This window comes from Vespa velutina, chromosome 10 (assembly GCF_912470025.1).
Source record: "Vespa velutina chromosome 10, iVesVel2.1, whole genome shotgun sequence".
In the NCBI taxonomy this organism is placed as follows: Eukaryota; Metazoa; Arthropoda; class Insecta; order Hymenoptera; family Vespidae; genus Vespa; species Vespa velutina.
Window position 1 is genome coordinate 2962938 of NC_062197.1, and position 12766 is coordinate 2975703.

General features: G+C 25.4%; 3 protein-coding genes across 10 annotated transcripts; 2 read left to right on the forward strand and 1 right to left on the reverse strand.

Annotated features, from left to right (window-relative positions):
* Positions 1-678: 678 nt before the first annotated feature.
* On the reverse strand, positions 679-5141 carry LOC124952034 (calnexin). 5 transcript variants are annotated; one of them, XM_047501326.1, is made up of 8 exons: positions 5006-5141; positions 4188-4443; positions 3774-4069; positions 2992-3651; positions 2782-2922; positions 1853-1975; positions 1366-1524; positions 679-1239 (listed from the first exon to the last, which is right to left on the reverse strand). In XM_047501326.1, the coding sequence occupies exons 2-8, from the start codon at positions 4432-4434 to the stop codon at positions 1186-1188; spliced, it is 1680 nt and encodes a 559-aa protein (XP_047357282.1). In that variant the 5' UTR covers positions 4435-4443; positions 5006-5141; the 3' UTR covers positions 679-1185. The 5 variants fall into 5 exon arrangements, with proteins under 5 accessions (XP_047357282.1, XP_047357279.1, XP_047357281.1 ...); XM_047501323.1 differs by lacking the exon at positions 1853-1975 and adding an exon at positions 2374-2499; XM_047501325.1 differs by lacking the exons at positions 1853-1975; positions 5006-5141 and adding exons at positions 2374-2499; positions 4979-5002.
* A 382-nt stretch (positions 5142-5523) lies between these two features.
* Positions 5524-7884, forward strand: LOC124952033 (kinetochore protein NDC80 homolog). Its single transcript, XM_047501322.1, has 2 exons — positions 5524-5912; positions 6065-7884. The coding sequence occupies exons 1-2, from the start codon at positions 5687-5689 to the stop codon at positions 7759-7761; spliced, it is 1923 nt and encodes a 640-aa protein (XP_047357278.1). The 5' UTR covers positions 5524-5686; the 3' UTR covers positions 7762-7884.
* Positions 7885-8151: 267 nt separating this feature from the next.
* Positions 8152-12098, forward strand: LOC124952032. 4 transcript variants are annotated; one of them, XM_047501318.1, is made up of 9 exons: positions 8152-8440; positions 8562-8668; positions 8790-8841; positions 8922-9242; positions 9358-9696; positions 9833-9951; positions 10040-10333; positions 10440-11353; positions 11395-11415. In XM_047501318.1, exons 3-8 carry the CDS (start codon positions 8794-8796, stop codon positions 11308-11310), a joined length of 1992 nt encoding a protein of 663 aa, XP_047357274.1. In that variant the 5' UTR covers positions 8152-8440; positions 8562-8668; positions 8790-8793; the 3' UTR covers positions 11311-11353; positions 11395-11415. The 4 variants fall into 4 exon arrangements, with proteins under 4 accessions (XP_047357274.1, XP_047357273.1, XP_047357275.1 ...); XM_047501317.1 differs by having other exon boundaries at positions 10440-12098; XM_047501319.1 differs by having other exon boundaries at positions 8562-8654; positions 10440-12098.
* Positions 12099-12766: the final 668 nt, after the last annotated feature.

Here is a 12766-nt window from a genome sequence, read left to right on the forward strand (position 1 = left end):
TAATACATAATGCACATAAAATTAATATTGTATTTTAATTAATTATAATTATATATGTTAAATACATTATGTTAATTGCTCTCTTTATATATATATATTGTTTCTATTATCTCTATTATCGATCACATCATTCAACGAAGTTCTTATTTGAGAATGTTGAACTACTTTGTACTGAATATTTCGATTTTGAAACATAAAGATTTAAAAGAATTGTTTCATATCTCAATTAATATCGAAGATACTTAAATTACATGCCACAACACACTTCATACATAAATAAGGAATTTTTAGCAATTATGCTTAAAAATGAAAAGGTAGCTTCATTGGACATTATTATTGCTTCTCATTATTTATATGATAAACAAACTAAAAACATGTGAACTAGATTTTTAATATTTTATATTGTTGTTTACATCAATCAAATGATCAAAGTTTACAGTAATTATATATTCACAATCTTTTTGTATTCTCAAGTCTACATGATTTTATATTACCTATTAATATAAATTAATACGCTAATATGTTTTATTTATATATTTAAGTATTTATGTAATGTACATGAAATTGTACAGAAAATAAGTAATAAAAATACAAAGTCAGTTCTTCGTGACATTGTATATCAAGTTTAATTATTTTAACTGCTTATATGCAGTTATAAGTTTCTTTATTTTTTTTTGATATACAGAATGATTTTGTCAACTGCAATAAATAGATAATATCATGAAACAAATATGATTGCACTATTAATATTTTAAGAAGGTTTAATAATTGTTTAAAACGGATATATTAAAAAATTTAATTAATATAGTATATAGCCAAGTGATATTTATTACATATGTGAAAATCTCTCATATGTATGTGAAATGCATATATATATATATATATATATATATATATATATATATATATATATATATATATATGTAGAGTTTTTTAATATATTATAAATATACTTACTGTGTGTGTGTACACAAAGACATTATGCTGAATTATATTGTATAATGATAAATTATACTTAAAATCGAAGCACGCATATTTCTAAACGAGGAACAAATTGCTAATGAAAACATCGCATATTTAGTGATTGATAATACTACTATCCACAATGACAAGCATAATGTGGAATGTGAAAGTATGACGAACACTTTAACAATAAATTTTTTCTTATATTTATTTTGATGCTTATCATTCTTTATTTGGTTTTCTTCGTCTTGGACCATCTTCACCACTAGATTTATCCTATAGAAGAAAGATAAGATATATATATATATATATCAATTATTAAAATATCTACTTATAACTTAATGCAAATTATTCATCACTTTAATAAAATTATATTAATGAATTTATTATAAATATACTTGCCGTTTTAGATTCAATTATCTCCTCTGTTTCACTTGTATTTTCAATTTCTTTATTTTCTTCTATAGCTGCCTCCTGAGTTTCTTCCTCTTCTTCATTATCTAATAAATCTTTATTTATATCTAAACATTGCTTGTCCTCTTCTTTTCCCTCATTTTTTTCCTAAAAATAATGGATAAAAAATTTTCTTAAAACAGGAAAACACTTTGAATTTAATACTTGGTATTATCATAATATTATAAAATACGTAATTATTATAATTATAGCACTACCGCTGCGATTCATAATATAAAAACACGTAATTTACAAGCAATAAGCTTAACTAGCTTAAATAGCTTTAAATATAGATCAAATGTGATTGAACATTAATATAGAATTTGAACATACCATGTAAACACAGACTGTGATATATTAAAATATTAATCATTGGAATTCATCAAAAGAAGTAGCAATAAACTATAGAATTTATCAAGGAAAGTATGTTTTATACCTGACTACTAAAACAGCAACAATAAATTAATAGAAGTACAGGTAGGCCAGCACCTAGTATATATACAGCCCACATCCAAGGATGTTCTGTAGTAAATGTTGCAATTTGACGCCATATAGTCCACTATAAATAACCAGTAACAAAATACTGCAAATTAATTTTGTGATTACATTTATAAATGTAGCTGTGTAGATATAAAAACAATATTACTTAATTTCGAAGGTGTACTTTATAAACTTTGGAAATGTTTTAAGAAATAGTGAAATTAAATTTGCACATAATATTACTATACAATTTATTAAAAGGTTCAATAATAATTTCTGCAATAATAAATTTTTTTTAAGTAATAACTACTTATAGCTTATTAAAGCCTTTGAAGGATAAAAAGCATTATAAAATATACTTAATAATTATAATCTTATTGTATAATCTGAATTTTTCAAAAATTGCGGCCTCATAAGTTACTACAAAAATTCAGTACATTATATAAGCAAGCATTTTAAGTCTCGTGAATTTAATACCTCACGTGAACGTTTTATTAAATACCAAACATATAATATGATTGGTATCATACAGTAACAAAAATAAAGAGCCCACCAGCCAGGTTTGTAGTTCATGGAACGCATCATACGTCCCCACAATGTTTCCTGCATATTATAATGTATGTATTTCAAGTAAAAAAGATCATAAGTCTCATTTTTTCTATATGAGGAAGATAATAATTAATTTTTATCACTTTCATATAAATTTTAAGAAAACATGTATAAAATACTATTACAAAAAAATATCATAATATTTATATTACTAATATTTATAAAATACTGTAAGAAAAACGAAAATTGCGACAGTAGTTAATTTTTACTTACCAAATATGAATATTAATTATAGGTTAAAAATATTAAATAACATTGATTAGTAAAAGTACTTACACTTTCTTCAGCAATTTTAACTCGTCTCACTTCAAACGTTTCATCGGACCATTTTTTTGCAACATCTTCATTATCAGTAATAAGAATATTGTCAAAAATAATATCAGGAGACATGGACCAAAGTTCAAATCCAATAGCAGACTGTAATTTTTAGTTAAATTATAAAACTATGACATAATCTTATCTTAATATTTTATATCTATAACTTACAATAGATGACATCAAAAATGGATGTTCATCATTGAAGTAATTAGGATTATGAATTAGTTTAGGTTTCCATTTTCCACTGTAATTAGGATTATTAATCAATGGAGGTAACCATTTTCCTTTATAACGTGGATTCTTCTTCATTTTTTGCTTATAAGGGCCACAACCTGGAACATCTGAGCATTTTGGATTTGGTATTTCAGGAGGTGCCCATTCTCCATCCATATCAATGTCCCAATCATCAGGTTTTACAGAATCAGGATTTGGTATCATAGGTGGTTCATCTTCCAACCATCCTTCTGGCATAACATCTTCTTCGTCTACTATCTGGGCTGGAGCATCTTCATCCCAGTCATCAGGTTTTATCGCTGATGGGTCAGATATCTTTTCTCTATCATCCCAGTCATCAGGTTGTTTATCATTTGGATCTTCTATTTCTAAAGGTGGATTAACAGGAGGAGTGAAATCGTCTAATAGCGATCCTGTATTTACAATTTTATTGTCAACTTTTATTTCAAATGTGTTATCAGGACGAACTATCAAAGTATATAAATGTGGTTGTTTATCTTTGAAGAAATCCTCCAATCTCTCCTTTGGTTTTTTACAATGCTTTTCTTCTATTGTACCATTTAAAGGATTTTTATGGCGGAAAATAAAATGTAGCTATATAAAAATAAATTAATAATAAAAGAATTATAAACATTGATTAAAATTGAATCGAATTTTATATTTACATCTTTTATATATATGTATATATATATATATATATATATATTTATATATACCTTATGATCATTCCCACACTTATCAGGTCCAAACATAATAGTATATGGTGTTTTATCATGAAAATTCTTTAATTCTGTGTGTTTTGAATCTAATGTTAATAATTTGAGATATGCACCACCACATTCTTGACCATCTTGAAAATTAACTTCATACTGTACAATCAATGGTTTATCTTTGAAATGAAAAGGAGTATTTAATAAAGTAGAAATAGCAGCATGCCTAGCCTTGCTTTTTAATATTAAACCTAAATCACCATCTTGTATAGGTCTTTTAGGCTCTTCTATAGTCCAGATTCCTATAAAATAATACTTTCTTATTTTCTCTAACTATTATTGATAATTTTATTTTAATATTTAAATGTCACAATGGATAAAAGATATTAATAATGGATTATCTAATTTTAGGATACAAACCATCATATTTTGCGATATCTTCATCGATATTATCTTTTTTAGCTTCTGATAATACCCAAGCAGTATCAAATCTTTCTCTATCATCAAAATGTTCTGCTAAGTAAGCAAATCCAGATGGTTCCGGACTTTGGTATGTTGATTTTGTATTTGTATCTTTAATATCATTATCATGTTGCTCATTGGCATCTAATATATTACAAATTATGCTTAAATAAAGTAATGATGCACATGCTACGATTTTTGCCATTTCATATTCCTGAAATAAAGACGGTATTTCAAAGTTTAGTTCATTTTTATTCTTTTTTTTTTATTCAAATTTTATTGAAATATAAATTTTATTATAGATCTATCCACTTGTTAATAAATCCATTGTATAAATCAATAAAAAATATATCAGAATTTAAAAGAAAATAATGATAGGCAAGATATATTATAAAATAATTTGATAAATTACTCATTAAAATAATAATATGCTTTTGTATATTAATACATTAATACTATATCACCTACACGTGAAACAGTATAGTGAATATTATTGATATCACTCTGTTAAAATATGTAATATTTAATTCACAATAAATAAGTTTAATATATTTGCTGTGACAAAGATAGAAACTGTATTATTTAATTAAGTGATAATGATGATCTATACGTTAGGGCATCTACTTTGACGTGTACTAAAAACGAATTCCACTACCGGAAATGATTAATGAAAAATAAGGGAGTGCCATTTTTAATCGATACGTTTCTTTGATAACTAAACAATTAATATATAAATAAAATCATAATACCTATAATGAAAAATATAATGGACGTACCTGAATACGTATTTTAATTGTTAATTATTTTTTATTACACTGTAACGTCACTTACAAAATATCATGCTCTATACATATATGTTTGTGTGAGTGTGTGAGATAGAGGTAGGTATATATATATATATGCATATATATACATATATATATCAGTGCTTCCAATCTTATACTTAAAAATTCCTTGATAGTTGATTCGAAAGATCTTGGCTTTTTAGAAAAATACCTAGCCATTGGTAATATATTGAATATATATATTGAAACAAGCGAGAAATTTTGTATTTGTATATTTATATATGAAAATATAATAATTATTTTCTATCTTCGTAGAAATTTCTTTAAAATTATATTATTATCTTAATATTTTATACGAAGAACATGCGAGTTATTAAGTTGTTAAATTTACTTAAGTATTCCCTAAGTTTCCCGCGCATTTTGAATCAGTTACATGTAAGTACGCCACACAATAAATGAGAGAACAAAAAAAAAAGTAGAAGTTATATGTAGTAGTGATATACGTACGTATCACTTATCTTACGTACACATGGTATATCGTTTGAATAGTTCTGCGTTGCTCTGAAAATTTGAAAGTTGTCCGTTGGACATATAGTAAACATTTGAGGAAATAAAATAATAATAATCATAATAATAATAATAATAATAATAAACAATTAAGATCGTATAAAAATGCAAAATAATTCAACTGGACGTAGATCGTCTACAAATCCGGTAAGAGTTTCCATGATTGATAAAAGGGATAAAAGTTTGACCAAAACTGATTCAAGAAGAACATTAACGTTAAAGACGAAGAATTCTTTTTCTGCTACCGATGTATCCCTTATTCCCAGACCTCGTATGAGAAGTTCTTCATGCGATCCAACGAATAATGGTCGTTCCTATTTAAAGAATACTGGTAAAATATGATAATATTAATATTAATATTTTTATTTTATATGTCTATAATTCATATAGTAAGTCATATAATAAATGACTTTTTATTATATAGTAGATATTTATAAAAAAGAAGAAGAAGAAAAAAATATATACTTTTTATTAATTACATAGGTAAAAGTCTGCTTCATCCTCCTACAACTCCGGTCACACCATCAACCAGTGCTCGTAGACTTAATACAATAGGTTTATCAACTGGTCGAAGAACACCGTCTGGTGATCGTGCAAGTAATGTTGGTGCCAAAGGACCTCGTAAAGACACGCGACATTTAATAGATAAAAATTATCAAGCTCATATGCTAAATAAGATAGATTCTTATATTCATCAAATTCAATGTTCTTCCATGTTAAACAATAGCGGCAGTTTGAAACCTATTACATTGAAAATGTTCGTTGAAGTATCTGATTTATTGGTAAAATTAATAGATCCTAAACAAGCTTTAACACTTGCCAATTATATAGAAGAATTACCAAAAATTGCAAAGAAATTGCATTATCCTGGTATTATTACAAAGTCATTGTTAAAAACAGCAAATACTGCACATTCTTGGCCATATGTTTTAGGCTGGTTATGTTGGTTGGTGGAAGTTTGTCAAGTAAAAGATTTGGCATATAATAATTTTCAATTAAATAATTTACCATTTATAGGAACAGAGCAACAAATGAAAGATAATAGAAATGCATTCTTTTTTATGCTGAGCATGTATAACGCTTGGAACGATGAAAAACTAGATGAAGAAGCGGCTATTGTCAATGAATATTTGCAAGAAATTGAAAAACAACAAGGTGTTACTGAAGATGATTTAACAGAAGCAATTGATACTTTAAATAGAGAAGAGCATGACTTAAAAGAGATTGAACAAAAGTCAAAAGATATTAATGTGGAAGTTGAAAATCTAAAAGATATTTTAATGTCTCTTCAAGATGATGCAGCTAAACAGACTAGTGATATTAAAGCACAAGAAGAATATATCAAAAATCTTAATATCGAAACAGAACAATTAGACATTCAAAATAAACATTTGTGCGAACGAATACAGATACAGAACAAACAACGTACAGAATTAATTTCTATAGTAAAAGAACAACCTATGTCAAAAACAGAAAAAGATACGATATTAAATAAATGTTCAGAACTTCAAAATTATATGCATCAATTTGATGAACATTTGAAAGATATACAAAAGGACATATATAAATTGGATATTAAAATAGCATCTGTAAATAACAGTTTAAACAAAATTGTATTAGCTTACAACAAAGAAATATTTATGCATTTTGGTAGTGATACTAATATAGACGTTGAAGAACTTAAAATGCCTGAAAAAGATATGTTAGATCCATACATTATGGATAAGTTAAATGAAAAAGCTAATTTGATGAATGAATTAAAAGATGGATTGACCAAAAATTTAACAAAACTGGAATCTTATATAGAATCTAATACAAATGAATTAGAACTTTTACAAGAAAAAATGAAAACTTTACAGGAACAAAATATAATTTTGCATAATAAGCTTAAAGAGAAAAAAGCTAATATCAATAATTGCAAAAATGAGGAAAGTAAATTACGAGAACAAATACAGATCTTGCAAAACGAAATACAGAGCTATCAAGAATCTATTCCAGATTTACAAGGTATAACGATTGAATTGGAAGAAGTTAAAGAAAAATTAGATGCAGTAAGAAGACGAAAAATGTTCATTGAACAAAATGGGAAACGATTTTTCGAAAAATTATATGAAATTTTTGGTGAACATAGAAATGAATTGGGCCGAATTTTAGAAAAAACTGAACATTGGTCAACATAATTTATAATACTATCATATAACAAAAAGTTGAACGATTTATAAATTAATAAAATGACCAAATATAATTACATAAATAAATGATTAAACGTAATTGTATAAATATATAAATTTTAATTATGATTACTTATAAGAAGTTACATTATTATTCCAAAAAAGAAAATAAAAAAGATATTAAGAATTTTTTTTTTTTTTTTTTTTTTTTTTTTTTTTTGAACAAAAAGCGAGGAAATGAAATTTGTAATTTACAAATAAATGGTATATATATATTTATATATGTATGTGTATATGTATAAGATTTAATGTTTTAAAAATATATCTTTAATATACTTAAATATAAAATCAATAACTTTTTGTTACTATGTTGTCCCTAGTAATTTTTATGTTGGTAGCTTTCAAGAACAGATATAGGAAGTTTATTATGAACATATGTACGTTCGCACAATTTTGACGATAAAAACATAAATAAGATATATTATCAAATCGGGTAAATTTAATTACATAGACGTATATGCGTATTTCTAAGTGATACGTAAATTTTATAAGAGTTTCATTTTTATAAGAAATCGAATATTCGCTGGTACGGCATTATTCTTGTATAAGTGATTTTTTAAGAATCCAGAATTATGTATGTAACATTAATATTATGACAATATGTTATCAGATCTATATCCGTTGTGCGGTAAGTATTTAAATTAAATAAATAATATTTAATGAAATAATATTTTTCAAATAATTTCGTTCTTTTACATAGTTAAGAAATATGTATATATGTATATATATATATATTTTTTTTTTTTTAGGTTATTATAAAAATTTATTGTTTTAATGTAAAAACAATGACTATATATTACAATTATATATGGCAATAATGAATTATAGGCTCAAGTTTTTAGGTTAAGAATTACATGTAATATATTTCATATTTAATTTACATTTTTTTTTTTTTTTTGATATCTGGCATAATTATTTTTGTTTTATTATGTTTCATCTTTTTTTCTTTTTTTTTCTTTTTTTTTTCTTTTTTCCAGTATAATGAGCAATAAGAACATTCAGAGTCCTTTATTAAGCCATGATAACCAGGTACTAATTATTTGAATACTAGTCTCATTTTTAATGTGAAAATTATTAAGTTTTATAATTGTAAAATTTTGTTGTTGTAGCTTACATATCAAAGTGAACATCCTAGCAAACTTGTGGTGGATGATTGTGGTACATTAATAGAAGTAAAGGTAATGACTAAAGGACATAAACGAAATCATAAAATGGTTAGTAGTACCCCAAATAGCGAACAGAACACCGAAGAAGGACAAAGATCTCGACAGAAATGGTGTCAGACCTTTCAGGATCAAACTCGTCCAATTATGAAGGAACATTTACAGAATTTATCATTAAAAAATCAACATACAAATAGAATATCATCAGAATCTAAAGATAATAAACAACGGTTGGATTTTCAAAAGCAATTAAAAGTTAGAAGTAATGTAAGTAGAGAAATATTAATAATAGGATTTAAATATTGCACATAATTGTTAATATAAATTTACTTGATAATTATAATTAGTAAAATATAATGGAGAAAAAATTCTTTTACTATAGAATGTTAATAAACAATTGATTGACGTGCAGGAGAAGCAAGTTTCAACGCAGAAAAAATTGAAAGAACATTTGAAAAAATCTTTACAAACAGGTATTTCATCCGGTGTTCCTTCATTATGTGGTACAAAATCGATTGTCGTTGTTGACAAAGGAATTCAATGTGATAGAATATTTGGTTCTTCCAACGATAAATTTAATGATTTTAATCCTGTTAGAACATTGAAATTTTTAATGAAGGAATTAAAAGATTTGATAAAAGATGAGAAATCATGTAAAATTCTCATGAAAATGGAACAAACGTTATTTCGAATACCAGCAGAATTTAAAAAGTCAACAATGGTACGTTAATAGGAATACAAATGTTATTCTTTTAACAATCCCTGATATCGATACTTTGAACAATGTAGGTCTCTTGCATCATATAGCATAATAATTGTGTGCGACATGCAAGTTGATGGATAAATTTCTGTAATAGGATTTAGAAGAATTATCTCTTCATAAACGACTCCATGTAACTACAGCGCAATTAGAAGAAATTAGTAAACGTGTGAATATTGAATGTTCCTTACGTGAAGAACGAGATTATTTAAAACGGTATATTATTTTAATATATAGAATTTCCTTTGTTCTTATTTATTATGAGAAATATTGAAGATTTACATTTGATCTTATTTTATTTCAGAGATATTAAAAAACAATCGGAGCTTTTGGAACTAGCACAGAATAAACAATTGGATTTAGAATCTTTGATATTGAAGTTAAAGGAACAATTAAATGAATCGTCGAAAACGATAGAAAGTAAAGACAAAGTGATAACAGAATTAAAAACAAATATTAATGAACAAATGGAGCTTATACGACAAGGTCATTTAAAAATGCAATATTTAATGCTTGAAAAGGACAAATTGTCTGTTCTTTCTTCTCATAAAGACTCACAATTTAACGAATTTCGTAATATTTTAAAGTTAGTATTAATGTTAGTACGCTTTAAGAAATTGTTCTTATTATGTTATTATTGATATTAAATTCAAATGTTAATTGATATTTCTTTTTTTTTTTTTTTTTTTTTTTTCTTCCTCTAGAGAATTCCAAAGTCAAATCGCAGAACACTTGATGGGCTTCAAAGAGGCCTGTACCAGGGAAGAAAATTCCAACTTACAAGGTTCAGTAATTCCTTGTGGAGTAGCCCATTCTTCGCTTTCTCCAGCATTCTCCGATTCCAATATCCTTACATCTTGGCATGATATATCTATATCTACAATAGAGCCTAGTGCAATTAAAACTGAATCGAAAAGGGAAGGATTTATGAAAGAAAATCTATCCATCTCCGAATACAAGGAAGCATATAATGATACGATGAAAAACAAAATGGAAGAGATAAATGATGAATCAAAAAATAATAAGGATTCAATGCAATTGGAATTTATTAGTTTACCTGCAGCAGAATCAATTTTATTGCCATCTTATAGAGATCAAGGATATATTATAGATCAAAGTGATATCAATAAGGATAATGATAATCCGTTTACTTCTAAATCTAAATTATCTAATCGTGTACAACAATCAATTGATCCTGATTCTATTATACAAGGGAGAAAATCTTATGTTCAATGTTGTTCTCTTGAAAAGGACAATGAAAGGGTATCGTATAAAAAAAATATATCGAAAACTTCGAAAGCGTTACAATCATCGGACGATAAGAAGAGAAATCATGATAACCAAGGGATAGAGGATAGTCCTAGATTTATAGAAAGTAATATATCGACTGATTTAATAACTCCCGATATAAATGAACAATTTCAAAATATATTTGATAACGTCCGACGTAAGAGCAAAATTTCTGTTAATGTACCGAGTCCACCGCGACATTATCCTTATCCGGATTGGACCGATAGTTCTCTACCTAGTATCAGTGTCGATTCCGAATCAAATATTGTTCAATCAAATATTTGATTCCGTATTTTTATATCCTCTCTCTCTCTCTCTCTCTCTCTCTTTCTCTTTTTCTCTTACCTTTTATCTTTTCTCTCTCTCTCCCTCTCTCTCTCTCTCTCTCTCTCTCTCTCTTTCTCTCTATCTATCTATCTATCTATCTGTTATATATTCTTATATTTTTATATAAAAACTAAACTGAACTATTATTTCTTAATATTTTTACGTCAATGATATCTGGGTAATTAAAATATATATTATAAAGTTGTAGGTATATGATAATGAGAAATAAACATTGGAGAGAAATATATATATATATATATATATATATATATATGTATATATATATATATATATATATATATATATATGTATACATATATAAAGTATTTCAAAAATATATTTTTTATAAATGAGGATTCGTACATTTAATTCTGTTTGATATAATTACCCATAAATCATGCATTATATTTCGTTTTGAGTAAACTTTCAGAGTCCATTTATTCATTACATAGACTCCTCATAATCACAAAAAAAAAAAAAAAAAAAAAAAAAAAAAGCAAAAAAAAACAGGAAAAAAAAGAAAAAAAAAAGAAAAGAAATAATAGAAACGTACGTGCTTTGGTAGAAAAAAAAAGAAAAAAAAACGAGCATTTAATTAATTAATCCTTGTGATTGTAAATTTTATTACATCAACTTTATTTTTTAATATATGATATATCAAAAAGAGAATTGTGTGTAAGTTTAAAATTGTACATGTACTTGATTGAAAATTTATTTATAAATATATATTTTCACGTGGTTTTATATTAATATATATCTTGGATTTATTTATAGAGAGAATTTTTGAAAGATATTTGCGATTTACTTGCGAATTACAGAATAATAATAATAATAAAGACGGTTTATATAGCTCGACAAATGCAACAATACGATCGCGATAGATGTCCACTTCTTTTTTCTCTTTTTTTTTTTTTTTTTATTTTATTTTATTTTTTTTTTCCTTTTCTTTTAATATATATATATTATAATATCTAAGATCTTAATAAATTAATCGAAATTTAAATTTCGTAAATAAAATAAATTTATTTGTGAAATACATGAAGAATTTATTTTCTCCCGAAGTTAGAGAGAGAATTGATTTTGTTGTTTTTTCTTTTTTCTTTTTTCTTTTTCTTTTTCTTTTTAATTACTAGTCGAGGCTATAAATAAATTCATTAACTCGTCTCCAATAGATTGTCATTGAATAAAAAGAAGTTCTAATGAAATATATGTATTACCTTGTTCTTTTCTTTTTCTTTTTTTTTTATTCCTTTCTTTTTTTTTTTTTTTGTTCTTTTTTTTTTTTTTTTATTTTTTTTTTCATTCAAGTCTAACGCTATGCTGCGGAATTAAGGTAACAAATATAAGTTTGACATGAAAAACCAGGTGTATATATATATATATTTTTTTTTTTTATCACATATGTATATATACA